At 40.8% G+C, this 22447-nt stretch overlaps 2 protein-coding genes across 2 annotated transcripts in view; one reads left to right on the top strand and one right to left on the bottom strand.

The window, feature by feature from the left end:
- Positions 1 to 453: 453 nt before the first annotated feature.
- LOC105484436 (TNF superfamily member 4) overlaps positions 454 to 22447 on the top strand; it is a 308159-nt gene continuing 286165 nt past the window's right edge. The window contains exons 1-2 of the mRNA XM_071075841.1: positions 454 to 570; positions 10306 to 10413. The gene's annotated coding sequence lies outside the window, so the exon portion shown is untranslated. The remainder of the gene's footprint in view (positions 571 to 10305; positions 10414 to 22447) is intronic.
- LOC105484434 (peroxiredoxin 6) lies at positions 10931 to 22358 on the bottom strand. Its single transcript, XM_011745985.2, has 5 exons — positions 22146 to 22358; positions 18150 to 18306; positions 14208 to 14354; positions 13302 to 13448; positions 10931 to 11944 (listed from the first exon to the last, which is right to left on the bottom strand). Exons 1-5 carry the CDS (start codon positions 22238 to 22240, stop codon positions 11816 to 11818), a joined length of 675 nt encoding a protein of 224 aa, XP_011744287.1. The 5' UTR covers positions 22241 to 22358; the 3' UTR covers positions 10931 to 11815.

Here is a 22447-nt window from a genome sequence, read left to right as displayed (position 1 = left end):
ACTGCTGGTTGCCTATTTTTATGGTTATTTCTTGATGATATGCTAAACAAGGGGTGGATTATTCATGCCTCTCCTTTTTAGACCATAGACGGTAACCTCCTGATGTTGCCATGGCATTTGTAAACTGTCATGGTGCTGGTGGGAGTGTAGCAGTGAGGACAACCAGAGGTCACTCTTGTCGCCATTTTGGTTTTGGTGGGTTTTGGCTGGCTCCTTTACTGCAACCTGTTTTTATCAGCAAGGTCTTTATGACCTGTATTTTGTGCTGACCTCATATCTCATCCTCTGACTTAGATTGCTTTATCTGTCTGGGAATGCAGCCCAGTAACCTTCAGTCTTATTTTACCCAGCTCTTATTTAAGATGGAGTTGCTCTGGTTCACATGTCTCTGACATTTCCCCCTCCCTTTTATAAAAGGAGGGGGAAACCTTAATCCTGAGGGTTGCAGAGGGATGAAGATCCATCTTCTGTAGCTTTTTCAGGTTGAATGGGGTGATGATATTCTTGCCTAACTATGAGGATCTCTTGCATTCAGGGTGGAGAGGAGTTTAGTAAGAAAGCATCAGTATGGTAAGGTTCATTCATAATTCTTGAATTTTGACAAAAGGTGATATCTGGAAGATTAATAAGTGTTTAATTTAAGAAAATATTTAGGGCCGGGCATGGTGGCTCATGCCTGTAATCCCAACGCTTTGGGAGGCCAAGGTGGGTGGATCATGAGGTCAGGAGTTTGAGACCAGCCTGGTCAACATAGTGAAACCCCATCTCTACTAATAAAACAAAAATTAGTCAGGCACGGTGGCGTGCTCCTGTAGTCCCAGCTACTCAGGAGGTAGAGGCAGGAGAATCACTTGAACCCGGGAGGTAGGGGTTGCAGTGGGCTGAGATCATACCACTGCACTCCAACCTGGGTGACAGAGCAAGACTCCATTTCAAAACAAAGAAAAAAAAAAGAAAGAAACATTTAGTAGGCTTGTTCTGTTTTCCTACACAAAGAGCATAACAGTAATATATTCCACAAGAGTAAGGCAAAATAAGTAAAGTTATATTCTAAGTAAACTAAATTAGAAGGCTTTTCATGAACTGGGCAACTTTTAGAGCTAAGCTGGTAGAGGGTTAGTTGGTTGTAATGTGCCCAGAATTAGAATACTGATCCAGACTTTTATATTACCCATCCTCTTGTTTTTTTCTGAGCAACAGTCAGAGATTACTGGTTGGTTCACAGGAGTAAGCAGGGTTAGCCTAAATTGCAGAAACAGAAACAACTAATGAGACTAGAATTTAATAACAAGTGTCCCATAGTTCTTGAAACATAATATTTCTCTCTCCAGTTATCCATTTTTACTAAAGACAAATCATGGTGAGACTGATTTACTTTATTATACTTGGCCTGATTATTTGTATAAAGTGCAGCAAGAATAATTATTTTTCACATAGGTTTTTAAATTGGCTTTGATAGAACTCTGTTTTATAAGGAATCTCAGATAAGACTTTTTAAAAGCTGAGTCCAGCCATGGGTTTGTACCCTCTAATACCTATGAGTTGGGTAAGTTTCTTTCCTCTTGCAGTCCCAAGATAACTTACTTCTACTTCTACTAGACTTGATAGAAAGTGACATTTACTTACCACAAGTCAGAAACCCTGTACAGGGACTGTGTAGGCAAGGTATGAGGCCAGTTCCCCAAAGGGCTTTTACTGGCTCTACACGTTAATTTTAATTCCTTAAAGGAAAACACACTGTTCCAATAAAAGCCTTGGTAAAATAACCAGTTTCTCCAATTGTGCCCTTTTACAAAAGAAAACAGATTCTGATTGTACTTATGCAAATAACTATATTGCCATAAGTTAGAATACTCACAACTAGTTTCCAAATTCTGGAGAAATCAGGTAGAGAGAAACAAATACACTCCAAATTTTGTTCACAGTAGTATATTTTACTCAATTGCTAAAAGCTATAAATAGAAAAGCTCAAAAGAAAAGTTTCCTTGACTCTGAAAAACAAAACAAAGGATCAGCAACATTTTAAGCAAAGTTAAAAGGATTACTTCAGTCTTCCATTAGTTCAGTTAATTTAGTTAAGACCTGTTCTATTTTATATTCACGAACAGTCCAGCTCTTCATGAGAGTTCTAAAAGGTGTTTTCTCTATTCTAATGTTACAATCTCCAAAGTTATTAGAAAAACCTGCATTTAAGAACACCTGTTAGAATTCTATAATTGATTATAAACCACCTTCTGAAGAGGATTAAAACAAGTTAACAATTGTCTGTGGCTTACAAAACGTTTTAGGGCAGCCACAGTCAAAGAAACAATTGACAAGGAAATTTGTTACCTCTGTGGCATACAGTGATTTTGTGTAACAATTATAATTGTTACTGATAATGTACACTAAGTCATATCAGAATTATAGGAGTTTCCCATAATTTTGGAATATATACCAATAACACAGTTACGAAAATACAGCCCAAAGAAAACCAAACACCATTTTATATTTGACAATACTTCCTTTATGACTTTTGTACCGAATAAACCAAATGTCACTGTTGCATTAGTGCATTATTTATGTCAAACCCAATTCTTAATAAAACCTTATAAATAAATCCATCCAATCTTAGTTTGACCATAAGGTAAGATTCTCATAAGCCTTTTATAACCCTTTACAAGTTTTTGTTAAAGAGCAGATCATAAGCACGGTTTTGCTCTAAGAAAAGCCTGTTGTGCTTTTATTCCAGTGTTTAATTTATAGAAAAACTGAATAATATCCCTTTAATTCAGCCAATGTCCACACACAGACTCTCTTTTATAATTATTTTTTTACAAACCTTTTACAACTGTTTAAACCTTTAGCTTTATTCTGTCTTACTTAAAACAATTCTTTAACCCTTTAGGCCAAAAAAAAAAAAAAAAAAATCTACATTCTCATGCCTTTTTGTCATCTTTTACCAAAAATACATTTTACTTTCCTTGCACACCTTACAGGTAAAAGTGTTTCTTCAATAGTCTCAATTACATGTTTAAATGTTAACTTTTAGTGACTTTTACTTTTGGTGAAAGCCTTGGTTAGTAAGCAATTTGAATTGTATGCTAGGTGTGGAGCCTAGCCTAGGACACACCAGGCAGAAGTGCAGATAAGGGCTGACTCTCCAGCATAGCTAGGGGTGTGGCTAACTCCACATGTTCCCATGCCTTATCTAGCAGTAAAGCAGGCAAGTTGTACAGTAGGAGTCATAGTGGCATTTTATGAAGCATTTAGGAGGCCTAACAACCTTTGAATTGTACAATGTTTCTTGCATAAATTCCCTTTCACAAATCTTTCACAATTTACACAGACTATCTAAGACATTCTTGGACTTTCTGATTTGCCCTAAATATTCTTCCTTTTAAACAACCAGTCATTTAACTTTAGGGCAAGAATTTATCACACGAGATCCTTTTTTATATAAAATCTCTTTTTAAATAATCTTCTTTGTATAGGTAGGGGACATGGCTAATTTCACATGTCCCCAAGCCATATCTAGAATCTAATGGCTTTAAGGTAGGTAAATTGAACAATTTTTAAAAGTCAAAGAAGCTGTTTATGACCTTAAAGCATTTAGCAAACTTAATATCTGATCTGCATGATTTAGACTAAATGTTTTTATCAATCATTTTAAAGCTGTTTTTATTTCCCCAAAATTACTAAAGTTACATGAACTAAAAGGCATTACAGTTTTTATTTTGCTTTCAAAATATTTGTGTTTATTTATGTTTAAGCCAATTAATTAGAGTTCTTTTATATAAACATTACACACAACACATATATAGCTACACAGAAAGACAGAAGAAGATTACTACAGTAGTTGTAAAATTTTTCATTTGCCAAGTTTTAAGTTTCTTAATTGGATTACTGGCTTTAGGGTGGAGCCCTTGGAAGAACAGGGCCTGGCAACTGGTCTCTGGTGCCTCTTTTCCCAAGGAGTCCAGGCTGTTAGAGCTTGAATATCTGCTTTTAATTAAACTGATTTTAACCATAGCACTCAAAAGTCCTTTTAGAATTTCTTATGCCAAACAGCCAATATTTCTAGCTTTTGAACTTTACCAAAGGTAACCTCCCAGGTGGTTAGAGAAAGGAAAATTTAAGACAGTCCCTGGAGGAGAACAGAATAGACAAGGTCGTGCAGATATTAAACCAGAAACAACTTACTTCCTGGGTGGGGAAATGGACCTGGATCACCACTGTGAAAGTGCAAAAACCTTTGTTACTGAGCTACAGCACAGGGTGGCCTCCGTTTCCTTTCCCAGGAATTTAGAATGGTTAATTTTGAGCTTGCGAAGACTTTTAACTATTTAATATGATTTTTAAAGCTAACTATGACATGAACCCTAAAATTCCTGTTCCCTGAAGGCGGAGACCAAAAGAAAGTACCGCCACATAGTTAAAAGGTCAGGCTCCCAAGGACATAAAACAAGGTGGAGACTTTATCCAGTTTTTTTTTGTTTGTTTTAGGGAACTGCAGTCCAGTTTGCTACTGACCAGCCTGCTGGGTCTTGAAAAGCAGGCTTACAGGTGTTCTAGGCCCATGTTTTATCCTGAAGTACCCCTCGACACAGAAAAACAAATTTATACTACAAAATACATCAGCTTAAGACTAGCCTTAGAATTCTTTTTCACATTAATCGAAACTTTACAGAGGAGATAAACACTGTGTTTGTTTCATTTGTTTTTTATCATTCATTTAACTGTTTGCACAGAGAGAGAGAAGCCAGAAATCTAACTGGCCGGAAATGCTTACCCTTTTGCTGGCATGCCAGGCTTCTGGCTTCCCTTTCCCTGAGTGGCCCTAGTGATCTGGCTTGTGGCACCATTGCCCTAGGGACCAAGCCGCATCATAAAGGAAAATTATTTTTTTCATTCTGACCAGAGCAAAATACATGTGATAAAACATAGACATTAGCCACTCTGCTTAGCACCCAATATCAAACTGGCAAGGCTTAAATTTGCCCCCAAATGGGCCCTGTGATCTTTAATCCAACCTCTGACTTGGAGTTTCAACATGTGGTCTCTGGGCAAGATGGTTGCCCTGAATAAAAGATAGGAAGGGAAAAGTAGAGCCGGGAGTGGTGGCTCACACCTGTAATCCTAAAACTTTGGGAGGCCGAGGCAGATGGATCACCTGAGGTCAGGAGTTTGAGACCAGCTTGGTCGACATGGCAAAAACCCATCCCTACTAAATATACAAAAATTAGCTAGGCGCGGTGTCGGGTGCCTGTAATCTCAGCTACTAGGGAGGCTGAGGCGGGAGAACCGCTTGAACCCAGGGGGTGGAGTTTGCAGTGAGCCGAAATCATACCACTTCACTCCAGTCTGAGTGAAACAGTGAAACTCCATCTCAAAAAAAAAAAAAAAAAAGGAGGTAGAGAAGGAAGGTATTGCCTGTGGCAGGGTGGGGAAGGTGAAGGCTTAGGGAAGCCAGGGAAACCCACTTTTTCCCTCCGACAATGAAAAAGTCCAGGCGGCCGCTTGTTGGTAGCAAAGGAGTCTTTTCCAGCAGTCCCATTAGCTCTCAAGTTTCCCCTTTTAGCAGGGGAAAAGCTCCCCATGTCCCATGATCCTGTACATGCCTAATCCTGTCACCCATAGCTGTCAGCAAAGAGTACAAGGCAGATTAATCCAAAGAGAATAGCAGTTAACATCCCATAGTGCCAAACCTGTTCTTAGGGACTTTACTGAGAGGGGCCTCTAACCAACCCCCTAAATCTTAGAAGGGATTCTAACCCTCCTAAGTTGGGCCTGTAACCCAAGGTCAGTCAAGCGTCCTTGCCTTTTATTAAGAGGGACCTTTAACCTACCCAGTCTTTGGAGAGACTCTTAATTCCCCTAAGGGGGACCTCTAACCCAATTCCATTCTTTACCTGGGTACCCCACCGCTTACCCCAAGTCATCCAATCATTGCTGCAGTCTATTTTCCTTGGGTTTGGGGGGGTCTCCTCAGTATCGTCCCTTTTGTGGTTTGTGAGAAAGATGTTACTGGACCCCACCACTTACCCAAAGTTCGCCTTTGGGTCGGGGGTTTCTGCAGTACAGTCACTTCCCTTGTTGCCAGAAAGATGTTACAGGACCCCACTACTTACGCAAAGGTAGCCGTTGGTCAGGGTTTCTGCACGATAGTCCCTTTGTGGTCACCAGAAATATGTTACAGGAAAGGGGTGCAGATCCAGACCCCAAGAGAGGGTTCTTGGATCTTGTGCAAGAAAGAATTCAGGGCGAGTTCAGAGTGCAAAGTGAAAGCAAGTTATTAAGAAAGTAAAGAAATAAAAGAATGGTTACTCCGTAGACGGTTGCCCATTTTTATGGTTATTTCTTGATGGTACACTAAACTGGGGTGGATCCCATTTTTAGACCATATAGGGTGACTTCCTGACGTTGCCATGGCATTTGTAAACTGTCACGGCACTGGTGGGAGTGTAGCAGGGAGAACGACCAGAGGTCACTCTTGTCATTTTGCTTTTGGTGGGTTTTGGCTGGCCTACTGCAACCTGTTTCCTCAGCAAGGTCTTTATGGACCTGTATTTTGTGCTGACCTATCTCATCCTGTGACTCAGGATGCGTTAACTGTCGGGGAATGCAGCCCGGTAGGTTTCAGCCTCATTTTACCCAGCTCCTATTTAAGATGGAGTTGCTCTGGTTCACACACCTCTGACACAGGTAAGAATAGAAGGGAATACAAGAGAAGAAGTCAAGTTCAAACCATTAAGAAACTTCTGGATACCTAGCTTAATAAGGCAGTATTTCTCAGCGTGGTCCTTGGAGCATCTGTGTGTTAACAAATATGAGGTGTTTCTGAACATTACGGAAACCTGACCACAATGGCATCACCACATAGGGGTCCATCTTTCCAGTTTAACTGGATGTCTGGAAATAGGCGGACAGGAGTGGTGCGGCTGCTTGAGGATGTTTTTACGGACCCAGGGTTCCTGTAGCCTACTTCTCCTTTATCCTTGGCTTGTGATATTTATCCTCACGGTGGCAAAACAACACCTGTTAACACCAGGCCTCCCAACTGTTTTCCAGGAGCTTTCTCCTAATGAGGCTTTGCCTTTTCAGTTAGGAAGGGACCTGACCCTAGGCCAGAACTGTCACATGGCCACACTTATTTCAAAATTCACCTTGAGATGAACTGGCACCTCACCTTCTTACCCTTATGAAATCTTGGTCTTCTTAGTAAGGCTTAAAAGGGAAATGGATATCGGTTGAACAACAGCAGTGTTTGTTGTATTCTGTGTCACAGTCACCTGGGTTGTCAAAAGTGAATTCGTGAGCTGGGTGTGGTGGTATGTGCCTGTAATTCCAGTTACTCAGGAGGCTGAGGCAGAAGAATCTCTTAAGTTCAGGAGTTGGAGACTAGCCTGGGCAACATAGTGAGACCCTGTGTCTAAAATATTGTTTTAAAGTTAAAGAAAATGGATTTATAGCCACCTACGGAATCAATCCCTGGGGGTAGGTCTCTGGGCTCTGCATTTTAGTGTGCTCCTCAGGTGGTTTACTGCAGATTGAAGCCTGAGTTCCACAAGTATAGGTGATACAGAAGTAGAAGAAAACATATGTCTGTTTGTTTAGGAGGCAGTACATCACCATATATTTGAGACAACTAGAGGATAATACTTCATCGCAAGCGTATGTTAGGATACTGAGGGGCTGCAAGTACCAGAAAACCCAACTCAGACTTAAATACTAAAGAAATTTTTAATTTTATGCAATGCAAGTTAAGAGGTAGGACATGTTTGTGGTTGGTAGACTCAGTGAAGGTCATCAAATATGAGTTTTTCTTTCTCTCCACTCTGCTGTTCACCTTTTCAGCCTCATTCTACGGCTGATTCACTACTCCTAGGTGGTAAGACAGCTACCAGCAGCGATTAGTGCTTCATGTTTTCTTGCGTATATCCAGTGGGAGACAAACAAGTGCTTACAATTGCTCTCCAGAGTGGGAAAGAATTCTAGAAACCTCCAACAATCCTCTTATTTGTGTCTCATCAGCAAGAAGCGAATTACATGGCCATTTCTGAATGACAAGAGGGTAGCAATGGCCTTTTAACCAGTTAAATGCTATGCCCATTCAGCTAGAATCAATGTTGTCAGCATTTCCTCCATTTGCATTGTTTCAAAGAGGAAGGGTCAAATGGATGTGAGGGAGTAAATCCCTAAGCCAGTTCACTGCACCCAGTAATTGGCATCCTGACTTGGCCATTTAGGTACAGCCATTCTGGCTTCTAATCCCTTTGCTGAGCTTCTCACTGCAGATCCCTATCTTTTGGTTGGAGGTTGGGGGTAAGATCAGACTTTTGATGAGACGACAACAAAGGAATCACAAGTCTATCACTTTGGTCACCTTAGAAGACTGTACACTTTAAAAGACTAGCCAAAGCATTTCCCAACTCTTTGGTCACATAGACTGCCTCTCAAGTTGTATTTCTTTCATAGCTGCAGTAGTCATACATTAATTCACTTCCTATAAATAAATCATTGGATGCATAATGAAAATTTTCTATGAAAACTGAGGGCAGCAATTCTCATAAGGGGACTCTACTTTCCCCGCCTAATAGTGTTACAGTCATGCATCACATAAAAGTGCTTCAGACAAATGGACCACATATATGACAGTGGTCTCATAAGTGTTTAACGGAGCATTTATAGAAACCTAATATATTGCACTTGATGTTGTCACCGCAGATCAAGTAGGGAAATGACTGATATTCAGTAATGATGCTGGGACATTTGGTTTTCAATATGATAAAATATATAGAAAATAAAAATATATACCATCTAGGTTTGTATAAGTATACTCTATGTAATGTTCACAAAACAAAGAAATTGGCTAGTGGTGCTTTTCCTAGAACATATCCCTGTTGTTAAGCAATGCATGACTGTATTTAAAAATGTATTTAAGGAACACTTCTACCCTGGAAATGCATATTCATTAGGTAATATTTTATGTCTGGAAAAGAATACTTGCACAAGGTCTCATGGCTTCATGGCTGCTTAGTGACAGAATCAGAATTCAATTTGAGGGTACGTGACCCATTTTCTTTGAGCTCTCTTTCAGCATTTTTATACTGACATCATCTATACAGGTAGAATAGTATATATAGCCAAACACACACCAAGGCTGAATAAGAGGTAAGAGGGGTAAGAGATAGGTTTGAGGTTGGAGAAAACGTTGATGAGTTCCATTTAGAATTTGCAAATTAAACAGCAAATTCCATCCATCTGTAAACAAGATTCAAATCTGAGTAACTAATGTTGGAGATTTAAACTTTGAACTATCACCATAAAAAAGGTGAAGCCAGACTCTCCATGAGAGAGACAAGAACAAAAGGCGGCAAATATCAAAGTGAAGAGAAGAGAGCAGTGAGCACCCTGACAGCTAGGGAAACAACAGAAGCTGGGGATAGTCAGATTTGCTGTAAGAGGACAGAGAGCATTTAATTACTTAAGAGACTGGGCCTATGTTGCCCAGGTTAGACTTGAACTCCTGTGCTCCAGCAATCTTCCTGCTCTCAGCCTCCCAAGTAGCTGGAACTACAGGTGCATGACACCATGCTCAGGGTAAAATATATTGAATTGCAGAGGAATGAGAGCAGGAAACTAGCTAGCCCTCTTGTCTCTTTCAAACCAGCATTCCCCAGAATTGGAATTTCAACCTACATTCTCGATCTTCTTAGTGTTACTCAAATTTTACATGTGGAGAAATCAAGGAAACTAAAGGCTTAATGACTTATCTAGCACATGGCATTGGGGCTCATTTTACATTAGTCTACTCAATAAAAATAGAGGTTTCGACCAGGCGCACTGGCTCATGCCTGTAATCCCAGCACTTTGGGAGGCCGAGGAGGTGGTTCTCGAAGTCGGGAGTTTGAGACCAGCCTGGCCAATATGGTGAAACCCCATCTCTACTGAAAACACAAAAATTAGCTGGGCATGGTGGTGCCCGCCTGTGGTCCCAGCTGCTCGAGAGGCTGAGGCAGAATTGCTTGAACCTGGGAGGCAGAGGTTGCAGTGAGCCGAGATTGCATCACTGCACTCCAGTCTGGACAGGGTGAGACTCTGTCTCAAAAAAAAAAAAAAAAGGGGGGGGGTTTCATACAAAGGACCATACCAGGTGCTACGGACTGAATGTGTCTCGCCAACATTCTTATGTTAGAGCCTAATCCCCAGTGTGATGGTATTTGAATGTAGGGCCTTTGGGAGGTAATTATTAGGTCATGAGGGTGGAACTTCATGAATGTCATTAGTGACCTTCTGAGACCTTGAGCGATGATCCCTCTCTAGGTCATATGAGGATACAACATGAAGGCAGCTAACTACAAACCAGGAAGCAGGTCCTTGCCAGACAGGATTTACCAGCGCCTTGATCTTGGACTTCCAGTCTCCAGAACTGTGAGAAATGTTTGTTGTTTGACCCACCCAGTCTATAGTATTTTTGCTATAGCAGCCCAAGCAGACTAAGACACCGTAAACGGGACACCCTTTTCTAAACCTAGCCCTTACTAGTAGAGTATGATCAAAGTCTGAGAGAGTATTAGTTCAGAGCAGCAAAAAGCACAGATGTACCATTATCTTTGAGGTTCACATTCCTATACCCAGCAATCCCATTAAGGCATTAGGCTAGGAGAGCTCTTTATACCAGGGATTATAACATCATGGGACTCTAGGATCCAAGCAAGTAACATGAAGGAGCAAAGTGGACCAAGACATGTTGTGACATCACACGTTCTTCAGCTGTTCCTCCATTTTCATTATATAAAATCTTACATATAAAATTATATAAGATCTTATATAAATTCTGTCTTTGGAAGAAATTACTCATGCCAATCCTAGGAAGAAGGAAGCCTCTGCCCTTCAGGACATAAGTCTAAGCTGATACTTCAAAATGTGACAACAGAATTCTCTGACCCAGTTTTAACAAAGGATTTTATTTTGTTCCCTAAAAAGTAAAATCTAGAAAATAGCAACTCACTGCAAGAGTTCTATAATAAAACATTTTCAACCATTCTCTCTTCTCTTCACATGGTGTACTCTTTCATGTACATATCATCGGAAAGCAGACTGATAAATGCAAACTCTTTGTGAAAGGCACATGGCACTAGCATTCCTCACACCTGCTACACATCCTTGGAAGCCAAGGGAAGCCTTTTCTGCAATCTCCCCATTTTGATAGAAACTTATCACACATTTTTATAGCAAAATATTTAAAGGTCTCTTCCCCTGCTCTTCACTTATCTACTAGAAAGGTACAGAATTAAAAAGCTTTTTTCCCCGAGTTGTGATCAAAACATATTAAAAGAATATTAAAGCACATCTGGGTTATTCTAGAAGTTCCTGGGTTTTATACTTGGATATTTACAGAGGAAGCTGAACCTCAAGTTCTGCCACTCTTCAAAATGGGTGACAGAAGAGAGGACGTGATAGGATAGTTAAAAAAAAATTGATAGTCATTCTCTGATGCAGAGTGAAGCAAGCTTTCTCAACCATCAACCAATATGACGTCATTGGTCACAAGCCCTGCAGAGATCCAACAAGATTTGAGTTTTAAATACAGAACATATTTCAAACAGAACCAGTAGAGTGTTGATGTATGAATGGAATTGGTTGCTGGTGAAGGCAGAGAGTAAAGAATCCCAAGAAACTTTTAGTGCCATTTTCATTTAATAAGCCATTGGTATAGCAACCTAAAAACCTTGGCTGTGATGACACCAGGATGTGGTTATGGAATTGCTGCAGGAAAACATGATTGGCAGCGGACATCCTCTGGCTCACAGCACTAACTTCTCCAAGAGAATTAAGGCTGGGGTGTGTAGCGGAGATATTTCTTGCCAGATGGGAGCTCTTTGGTGAAGACTCCTTTCGGGAAAAGTTTTTTGGCTTCTTCTTCGGGGATGGTTGGAAGGACCATCACGCTATCCCCATCCTATTGAAAGACATTAAGAATGGTGAAATTCAGTCTCATAGTGAAGCTTCAAGGCCTTCATGAATTAACTTTAGAAAAGTAGCCACAGGTGCTAATGAGACTAATCAAGTGTTCTTCACTCTTCCCCTCTTTGAGGATTTTGTTTTCCAAGTTGATCTTTGGCACTTTTGGTGGGAAAGTAGTTACCCCATATTAACAAGAAACAGCCGTTTTAAACCCAGTAACAGCCGGCCACCACACTTTACATTTAATTCTAAGTGAGTATCATGGCCTGCAAGCCCTGTGTGATGGAATCCTGCCTCCTCTCGTCTCTTGTCCCTCACTCCACCTTTTGCGGCTTCTGCTCCAGGCATGCTAGCTTTCCTTGTATTCCTCCAACATGCCAAGCTCATTTGTAGGCCCAGCTTCTTGCACTAACTGCTCCTTCTGCCTGTAGTGCTCATCCCTCACAAATACATATGCCTTGGTCACATCTTCTCTGTGTCTTTCTTCCCAAAAGTCCCTTCAGAGACAGGCATTCCTTGACAGTCACTCTCCCACCCCTGTACTGTTATTCTCCCCATCTGTGCTTGATTCTTCCCTGTAGCACCTGCTATTACCACTTAATAAACTTGTTTACTGCTTGTCTCCACTCACTGGAATGGAAGTTCTATGAGGGCAAGGACCTTCTATTGTTCACTGCTATCCCCCCAGTTCACTACTATCTGCGCTCAATAAGTACATAAATCAGTAATATTAAATTAACTAGTGGATACAGAATTTAAGTGATTTGTCTGTCAGAAAAAAACAAAACAAAACCTGGTATTCAGGTTAGCATTATTTTAAAAATGTAGCAATGTTAAGATACTCTTGTGATGTTATCCATGTCTTAAAGATTAAAAGTGTATGAACAAATTTTGGAGAATTCTAGCACAGGTTTAAAAGAATGAAGCTTAAGAGAAATGAAATACTTAATGACATTAATACACCAGTATTTTTATATCCATGACTTAACAGAAATGGCAAATCAAGATTGTGCGATAAATACTGTGCCATCAGGGAAGGGTTAGATAAAAGTGTGTGTGTGTTTTTTAAACCTTCTATTAGGAAAAGGAATCATTCTGACCAATAATTTTTCCAAATTATCTAAAAGTCAGAAAGCCATATAGAGTTTGTGTTGTACATAAAAGGTGTTAGTTATAAGACTTTGAAAAGGGCCTGTGAGCAAATCTTGAACTCAGTCATGAGGAAAAATCCTCCCAGTGTACTTGCGTGCTAGACACAGAGATCCAGGTAACACAGACCTTGAAGTTGGCCCTTTAGAGATTGGCCCTTCAGGCAAGTACAGAAACTGCTTTTTTTTTAAAAACATCTTTACCTTCCAATCAACTGGGGTGGCAACCCTTTTTTCTGCTGTCAGCTGGAGAGAGATGACTACCCTGAGAATCTCATCAAAGTTCCTGCCAGTGGTAGCTGGGTAGAGGATAGACAGCTTCAGCTTCTTATCAGGACCAAAAACAAACACCTGCAAAGCACAGAAAGGCATAAATAGGAAGAGTTCTTTGAGTGTTTTTGATATGAAAGCCACTTAGAAAGCTCTGCAGTCATTAATAATTTTCAAGGGTATAAAAACAAGACAAAAACAAAGCACCAAAAGGATACACCAACCGCTAATGTGGATGGCTGGAATACAGATACTTTTCTTCTCTCTGTTATTTTCTAAACTTAGAAGGGAATTCCATTTGGTTCTGGCTATCCCAGTAAGAAAAACTGATATGCAAATTTAATCCAGGAAAGGCTATGTCCGTTGGGGATGACTATCATAAAAATAATACTAATGGGAGTTGATATTGTTCCTTGAATAGTTGTGCATTTATTCAGATGAGGGATCGGGTTTGTTCTCTAGTGGACAGAGGACAGAACAAACAAAAATTTAAAAACAGAGCTGCCTTATGAAGAAGGATATGGCCAATCACTTTAAAGACAGGGTGGTCAGGAGAGCTATGAAAAGGTTTCTCAATTCTGGAGGACATTTTAGGATAAACAACTTTTTTTTTTTTTTTTTGTAGATTTCCATGAACTATGAATTAAGCAGTTGAAAAATTTAGTTGAAAATTTCAGCCACTTTGCATCAGCATTACAGATAATCAGTGATATTGTTGCCAATACACAGTTATTTCATAATTGTAGATACTCCCCTATCTCCTCTAGCTGGTACGAGCATTTACATGGACATACAGCCTGATCAGTTATGCTGACTACAAAATGAATTTGTATGACCTACCACACGAGCTGTCACAGGCATGCCCTTTTCATCCTTCTCTGCTGGATCCAGCATGCCCAACAGGATGGCAAGGTCCCGATTCTTATCATCGATGATGGGAAAAGGTAACTTTTCTGTGGGCTCTTCACAGTTGTAAGCATTGATATCCTGAAACACAAGTAAAAGGGGAAAGAGGAATCTAAACTTAACACATGCTCTGAATTTCATCAGTTAACAGCCATCACCTTGCAAGACAGGAAAGAGGACCAAATCACAGTAATTTTCTTTAAGCAATTTTAATTTTAAAAAGTGAGTAAATCAACACTTTTCATTCCAATTATTGCCAGGAATAACAGCAGAGTACAGTACTTAGGTTGTAATCATGGACCAAAGCCATTTTCATGCCCAGTTCTCTTAAATTCAGCATGCTTCCACTGCCATGAGAAAACAGCAGCAACCCCTTTAACATTGCAATAATTTAGTTACATCCAAATACAAGGCACCTCTGGATACCCAAATACTGTAAAAACCATCAGATACAACAGGTTTGTTAAATCCATCACATCTAGAAATAATACCATATGTAAAGAAAATCTTATAGCTCTGGTCCCTGCCTCAAAAGCACCCTGACTCAGATGTTAAGTTACAAGACAAATAGTAAGAAATGACAAAAAACAAACAAACAAAAAATCACAAAACAAAGCAAACACAAGAATGGAGAGTTGAATATATACTTGAAGGACAAGTCAAAAATAAATGGGTGAAAAGGCAGAGGTAAACCTAAACTAGGGTGAAATTCAAACAGAAAACAAAGCATTTCAAGTCTGAACTAAGGAAAAATGATATGTCTCCCTCCTTCCCTAGTAAAACTTTATTCATCCATTTATTTCTACTTTTTCTATCCCTGGAAGCTTTTGGAGAGAAAAAAAAATTAGTTTTGTTATTTGATTAAGCATTGATATAGCACTTAAGGTGGGCTAAGCATTATGGTAAGTACATGTGGAATACAGATGAGTAAGACATGGCTCCTGCCTTCAAAGGAACTTCTAATTTGGTTAGAGATGATTCCAGCATGAAGCAGCAGCAAATGCAAGACTAATGTTAAAAGGTGGACGGTAAATGCTGAAGTACTGAACACTCCCATTTGTAGGACTCCAAGAGTTAGAAAAGGCTTCAAGAAAAGAATAGGACTTCTATCTGGGCCCTTGAAGGATGGGTAAGATTTTTCACAGAGAAAAGAAAGGCATTCTAGGGAGCAGAACTACACACACACACACACACACACACATGTATATACACATATATACACATATATGTGTATATATATATATAAAAATTTTTTTTTTTTTTTTTTTTGAGACAGAGTCTTGCTGTATCACCCAGGCTGGAGTGCAGTGGTGCAATCTCGGCTTACTGCAACCTCTGCCTCCGAAGTTCAAGCAATTCTCTGCCTCAGCCTCCCGAATAGCTGGGATTACAGGCGCCCGCCACCACACCCGGCTAATTTGTTTTTGTATTTTTAGTAGAAACGGGGTTTCACTATCTTGGCTAGGCTGGTCTTGAACTTCTGACCTTGTGATCCACCTGCCTTGGCCTCCCAAAGTGCTGGGATTATAGGTGTGAGCTAGTGCACTTGTCCAGGAACGATATTAATGAAACATGTGGGCAACTCTGTACATAAACTATTGATAGGAGAGTGAGGAACTTAGTTGGATAGAGTTTAGCAAGTAATGGAAAAAATGATTTAAAATTGGAATCAGGTCTATTATGTGTAGGCTTGAAAGTAAAACAGGAGCTTGATGGCATAGCAGATACAAAACCATTGTGGATTTCTCAACAGAGATGTAACAAATGTGGCATTGGTGAGCTCGGAAGTGGATAACAACAAATTCTTATTATTTATTTATTAATTTTTTTGAGGTGGAGTCTTGCTCTGTCACCCAGGTGGAGTGCAGTGGCACGATCTCAGCTCACTGCAGCCTCCACCTCTTGGGTTCAAGCCATTCTCCTGCCTCAGGCTCCTGGATGACAACACATTCTAACATTCCTTCATTTTATTATCTTAACTTTCTGTTGTCACTGGCTGCCTATTAAGTCACCAGAGCTAAATAATAATTAATATAGTCTCATGCTAGAGGCAGATTATTATATATCAGGTGTATGTCAAAGTTTGGGCACTCCTTCTGGTAGTTCAGACTTTTTTCCTATTCAATGTAATCACAATTGTGAAAACTTCTAAGGCAGAAGCTCAGGGTAAAATAAACCTGTGTATGCTTCTATACTTTAAAAGCTATTCTATAATGGGCTACAAACACCTCCTTTGGCAATATGTCACTTTAATTATTGCTATGCACTAATTCTCTACTCTGCCACTTGCATGATGGACACTATATTACACCCATGAACACCAAAGAAAGTATCCTAAATTATTTGGCTTTATTCTATCCTAAATTAGGCTAAATCCTACTTTTTATCATCTTGTATTAAAAAGAACATTGATTTGAGATTCAAATCTCATTGCCATTGGGCAGTCTTGGGCAAGTCCCTCCAAGTTTCTAAGTGAAAAAATTATTCTCAACTGCAAAAATGAAAATGAAAAATGATAGTGAAAACTACAGTTACCACTCACTGAGAAATGTAAGGAATGAAAAAAATTCTATTTCAAGATAGATAACTGCCCTTCTTTTTTCTCCTACACATGATTCTTCTAGTCTCAGATATTTAGGATTAACTAGTGTTAACTGCTATAGGATGCAGCCACAGATCCCTAACTCACAAGTCAATACATCTTTTATTCAACTACACATGCTTGACATAGTTTCTAGTATACATCCCTCAAAAAGTAGTTACCATTATTACTTAACCGCATGTTGTAGTGAAGTCCTTAAAATGTTTTCAAGGTAAATTCAGGCCACCAAATTTATTGTTCAAGTAAATTCTTTTGCTAAAAGTAGGTATTTCCTTCAGTTAATTCATTCAACAAATACTGACTGATCACCTAAGACGTACTGAGTAGTGAGCATCGTTCCAGCAGTGCACAAAACAGGAGTCTCTGTTCCTGCTGAGTTTACACTCTACTAGGAAGAAACAAACTAAATAGGTAATATGCAGAGTATTTGAGTGCTGAGGAGGAGGGGATAGTGAATGTGAAAAGGAGTTATCATTTTAGATAATGAGGACAAGAAAGCCTTTGATGAAATGTCCTGTGAGTTGAGACCCAAAAGAGGTGAGGGTAAGTCACACAGATCCCTTGGGAGTCAGTCTTCCATCCATGATACAGGATATATCTTGAAGGTAGAGCTGACAAGTTTGAGGATAAATCAGATGTTATGATGTGAAAAAACATGAAGAATTCAGAATGGCTCCTGGATTTGGGGCGTGAACAATTATAAAAATGCAGTTGCCATTAGCCTAGATGAATAAAACTCTGGATTTAAGAATGAGGCCTACTTAGACATGCTAGGTTTGAGATGACTGGACATCCCAGGAGAGATGCTAAGTAGGCAGTGGTTACATGAACCTCAAAGCGTCTGGCCTAGAGATGAAAATTTGAGAACCACAGCACATAGATGGTATTTAAAGGCATTTCCAAGGGAAAGAGTACAGACAGAAAAGAGAGGAGGTCCAAGAAATAAGTTCAGGGTAACTTCAGCATAAATTAGGAGTTGGGAGATGAAGAATCAGTGAGCAGGAACAGCTAGGATGTGGTGTCCTAGAAGCCAAGAAAGGAAAACAGTGATCACCTAGGTTGAATGCTGCTGGCAGGCCAAGATGAGGTCTGAGAATTGACTGACCAATGGATTTAGCAATGTGATCACTGTGTGGTTCAACTGAAATTTTCAAATAATCAGTGAACTTTGAACCTAAAGCTTACTTGTACCTTAACCTCAAAAACCAAGGACTCTATAATTTATAACTTGACCTATAATCTCAGGCTCAAAGTTCATGCCAATTGATACTAACCTTGCTCCAGGCAAGATGGTCCTCAACACTGTCTATTGAAAGGGCAATCAACTTAACATTCCTCTTGGCAAATTCTGGTGCCAGCTTTGCAGCTCTGCCGAGCTCTGTGGTGCACACTGGGGTAAAGTCCCGAGGGTGGGAGAAGAGAATGCCCCATCTGAAAGGAAGAAAAACAAGGTCACAGTTGAATGAAGAGTTATCACCAACATCACAGAGAATGAAAAGTCACAACTTCTGAATCAAAAACAGGCTTTCTTTTTTAAATGAATGCTTATGACGATATTTACTTCTAAACTTTTCTGTTGAGGAATGCTTTTCAATCTACTTACCTCTAGAGAAGCCTATGCTTATAGCCCGATTTAATCAAAGATATGAAATTCAAGATGACACATATTTAAAAAGACTAATTTTAAGGTGCTGCTTCCTTTAATAATTATGGTGCCACCCTGACTCCTTTTTGGCTAATAAAATCTGTGCTGTTCAAGCCAAGTAGCTTACTGAAAAAACTTAATTATTTCTTCTTATCCTTTTCTACATTTTTTCTAGCACAGACCATGACATTCAGCTCCAATAATGGATGTCCCAGTATGCTCTCAATCCAAACAAATGCCTGACTACAATAATAAACAGATTACGTAATCTGAAATAAATAGGTTTCTATCCTCTATTTATATGTAAAAATTGAAGTCGACACTTGGTTTCTTCGAAGCAAGTGGATACAAAATCTTGTAAAACCACTTTACTGATCTAACCTGCCAAACAGGACACCCAATATTTATACTCTGAAGTATCACCTTAACAGTTTTACCTATCTCTTCATTTGCAGTTTTTCTTCTTTCTTCAGACCAAGCAGGTAGAATTTTGATAGCCTACAATGTAGATTTCTACAATAGCAAATTCTTAGGTAAATACTAAGATCTAAGTCATCATTGTCTAAGATTTTATAGATTTTGAGCACGTTTCAAGCGGCCACTAAGAAAGCTGAAGTACCATTTCCTTCTCCTTGGCAACAGAAACTACTCTTTCAACTGAAAAGGAAAATTGAACACTCAGTTCTCCACATCCCCATCAATTTAAACTATCCTAAACCAGATGATTTAGGCAGGATCCTAAACTAGTAGATAACTAAATCTTGCCTAGATGCCAAGCTGACCTTTCCGAAGTTTCCCTGAGTACAGAGAACAAGCAAAGACAAGGGCACCTCCTTCCCACTTACAGCTTCCACTCAACTCCCAAGGTTTCAAGAAGGAAAAAGATCTTCTTACGAAAAGGATGGAGGGCCCTATGGCAAGACTGGGAAGAAAGCTAATATATATTTTTTAAGATTGTGGAGGTGTGCACTATGTTCACTTTATTATGAAGGGCAAAAGGAAGAACATAGAGTATATCTTTTGAAGTAGATAATATCACTATGAGTAAAATCTAGGCCTTAGATTCTATGGAAAACAATCTATTTAATGGTTAGATGAGACTTAACAGAAGGTCTCCAAAAGTTGAGAAGAAATGGAACAGGGCGTTTCCTCCTGTATTGTTAAAGGGAGGATGAATTAGAAAAGTTAGGAGTTCTTTTTCCATTGTCGGCAGAGACTGTTTTGCTGAATCATGCGAAAGGAACTGGTTTTAAGCCAGTTCACGTCCTTCCCTCCCTCAGAAGTGAAACTCCAGTTTACCTCGTGGCTACAAGTAGGATAAACTCCAAGAATGTCTCACCTTGGCCTTCCTTTCCCTCTAAGTCTTCCTACTGCTGCACTTAAGAGTAATTCAGTGACATTCTCCCGTTTTCTTTCTTACCCATTTTCAAAAGACAAAAGGTTTCCTCCTTCAAGAGAATGGTTCCCATTTACTAAGCCCCAGAAGACCCCGGAAAACACATATTTTGCGTAGTGAAGATGTGCTATGAAGAAGCTACTTCTGCCACTTACAGAAACAGTGATAAGGTCCAGTAAACTCACCCAATGTAGCACCCAACCTCTTTAGTTGTTTACAATGATCAGGGGTAAGGCAGAGAAAGATATTTTAATTTTTTCTCCTCAAAAATACCTGGATCAAAAATTGACAGTCTGACTTGGGATCATATACAGAGTAGAGTTTGGAAAAATCAGGCAAAAATCCACGTCATAAACATATAAAAGGCTCAAACTTCTCTTCCTGGTAAGATAGGGAATACTACGCCTGATCCTAGGCAGACTTGTCTATTAGTTAATAAATGCAGACATTTTTATCGTGTTCCTAACTATGGCTGATAAAGTACCACTTTTGATCAAATCTAGATGGATCTAGAGGCTAATAAACATTAACGAAACCCCAAAAAAGTATGGTTAGCTTAAAAAGCGACAACATTTCTAATTGTTGGAACAGTAAATACGTTTTATGCTAATATTTAATCTACACAAGCTAAGAGTTCTGGAAATAGTTTATGTTTCATGGGGGTGAGGGCTGAAGGCAGAAATGGGAAGGAACACATCTCTAAAAATCCCAAGGATTACTGGAGAAATACTACTACCTAGATCCTAAGTATAAGACTGGCCATAAGCTGTATTTCTAAAGTATTTTTCTGCGTTCAAGGTTTGAATATTCAATTTTTCAACCTTTTTCTGGCCTAGTCCTATCTTTCACAAAGCTTTTTCCTCTATTCAGTGGCTGGAAAAGGGACCTAAGAGGTTGTAAGGGTCCGGGTAGGCACATGATGTGTAAGAATCTCTCCCTGGTTCTCTGCACAGCCCTGTCCAATCATTGATTAATTTCATAAGCCTCTCTCTTTGTCTCCCTGGATACTGTACATAAAAAGGATATAAACTGGGGAAGAACTGTCGTCAAACCTCGGAGCCCCACAGTGTAGTGGGACCACTAGAACTCCAGAACCATAATATAACTAGACATGCCTGGAATGCTTCTGATGAAAACTAAGCAACTTCCAGTTTGCTAATCCAGGAGCTGCCAAAAAAAAAAAAAAAAAAAAAAAAAAAAAAAAAGGCAACACTGATTCACTACTCCTATTCATAATGGCAAAACTGCCAAGTCAGATCACAGGTCATCAATTTGGCTATCATCAGCAAGCTTATGTGCTGGAAGCAAGGCAGAAAGTGGAGAGGACAGTGAGGCGCAAGCCACTGGGAAACAAAAGAGTCTCAAAGTTGGGGAGTACACGTGTCCTGGAGCCTGGAACGGCCATCACTAGCAAGAATAGGCTACTACAGCTGAACGGCGTCAGAAAGTCCTTCCCTCTAAGCGTTGCAAGTTCTGGAATCTCTGAAGGCACACCTACACAGAGTGTTCTTGGCTCTTCCTAAAGCTGTTATCAAATCATATCTTGGTCATTGAAGGAGGGTCTGGACAAAAAGTCTTTCGGCCACCTATTAGGCAGCTAGTGGTTTTAAATTTCACATTTTGTGCCCAGAAGCCTGCAAATACCCTGCACCCTCAGACAATACGTTGGCCTTCCTGTAACATATAGCCAGCAGCTGTGTCCTCCGACTTTGGCTTCAGACACCCATCCTCCCCAGGGAGCAAATTCCAGAACGGAGGGTGGGAGGGAGGGCGGTGCGACCCTGGGCACTAGACCGGGGAAGTGATCGCCAATGCCGACCCGCCCCTGCGCCCTCGGCCTGACCACGCTACCTGCAGTTTACTAAGACGAGTTCAACGGACAACAAACCCTCCCACGGGCAGTGAGTTTCCAGAACCTGCAGAACCCAATTTTGTCCTCCCCATCCCCCACCTTGGCGTGGCCTTGCCCAGCCACGCCGGAGGCGGGGAGGCCTGGAGGGATCCAGTGGCTCGCGCAGGGCAGGCTGAAGGGGTGCCAGCTCCCGGGGGCGCAGCCGACGCTGAGCAGGGGCCACACGGCCTGGCGCGCGCCGAAACCGGTGCGGGGGAGGGGGCTAGCGGCGCAGGGGGCTGAGCGGCAGGGAGGACGGAAGGGAGAAGAAATAGGGAAGGCACCTCCGAGTCCAGGCGCAACCAAGGCCAGGGCAGGGCTACGCGGTGGCCACTTACGAGTCTCCCAGAAAGTCGTGGAAACGGATGCGGCCGACGGTGGTATTGGCCTCAAAGTTGGGAGCCTCGTCCCCGAGAAGCAGACCTCCGGGCATGGCGGCGGCGATGAAGAGGCGCCGCTGGGACAGCAAGCAATCGGGTGGTTCTGGCGAAGAAGCAGCCGGTCCCTGCGCGCAGAGAAATAAACGAAGGCGCGAGGGGCGGGTACTGGGGCGGCGGGGGCGGGGCCGCGGGAGGCTGGCCGCTGGGGGCCGGGCCGCGGGGGCGGGGCGGGGCGGGGCGGGGCGCGGCGGGGCGCGGGG

The sequence above is a fragment of the Macaca nemestrina genome, chromosome 1 (genome assembly GCF_043159975.1).
Source record: "Macaca nemestrina isolate mMacNem1 chromosome 1, mMacNem.hap1, whole genome shotgun sequence".
Lineage (NCBI taxonomy): Eukaryota > Metazoa > Chordata > Mammalia > Primates > Cercopithecidae > Macaca > Macaca nemestrina.
This window is presented reverse-complemented; position numbering and strand designations above follow the sequence as displayed.

Excerpts from the sequence above, each read along its gene's own strand:
- LOC105484434 (XM_011745985.2), bottom strand. The coding sequence starts at position 22,240 with ATGCCCGGAGGTCTGCTTCTCGGGGACGAGGCTCCCAACTTTGAGGCC. Across the intron at positions 14,355-18,149 it reads ACCATCTTGCCTGGAGCAAG|GATATCAATGCTTACAACTG; the intron begins GTTAGTATCAAT and ends CTTGTGTTTCAG. Across the intron at positions 13,449-14,207 it reads TGCCTGTGACAGCTCGTGTG|GTGTTTGTTTTTGGTCCTGA; the intron begins GTAGGTCATACA and ends TGTGCTTTGCAG.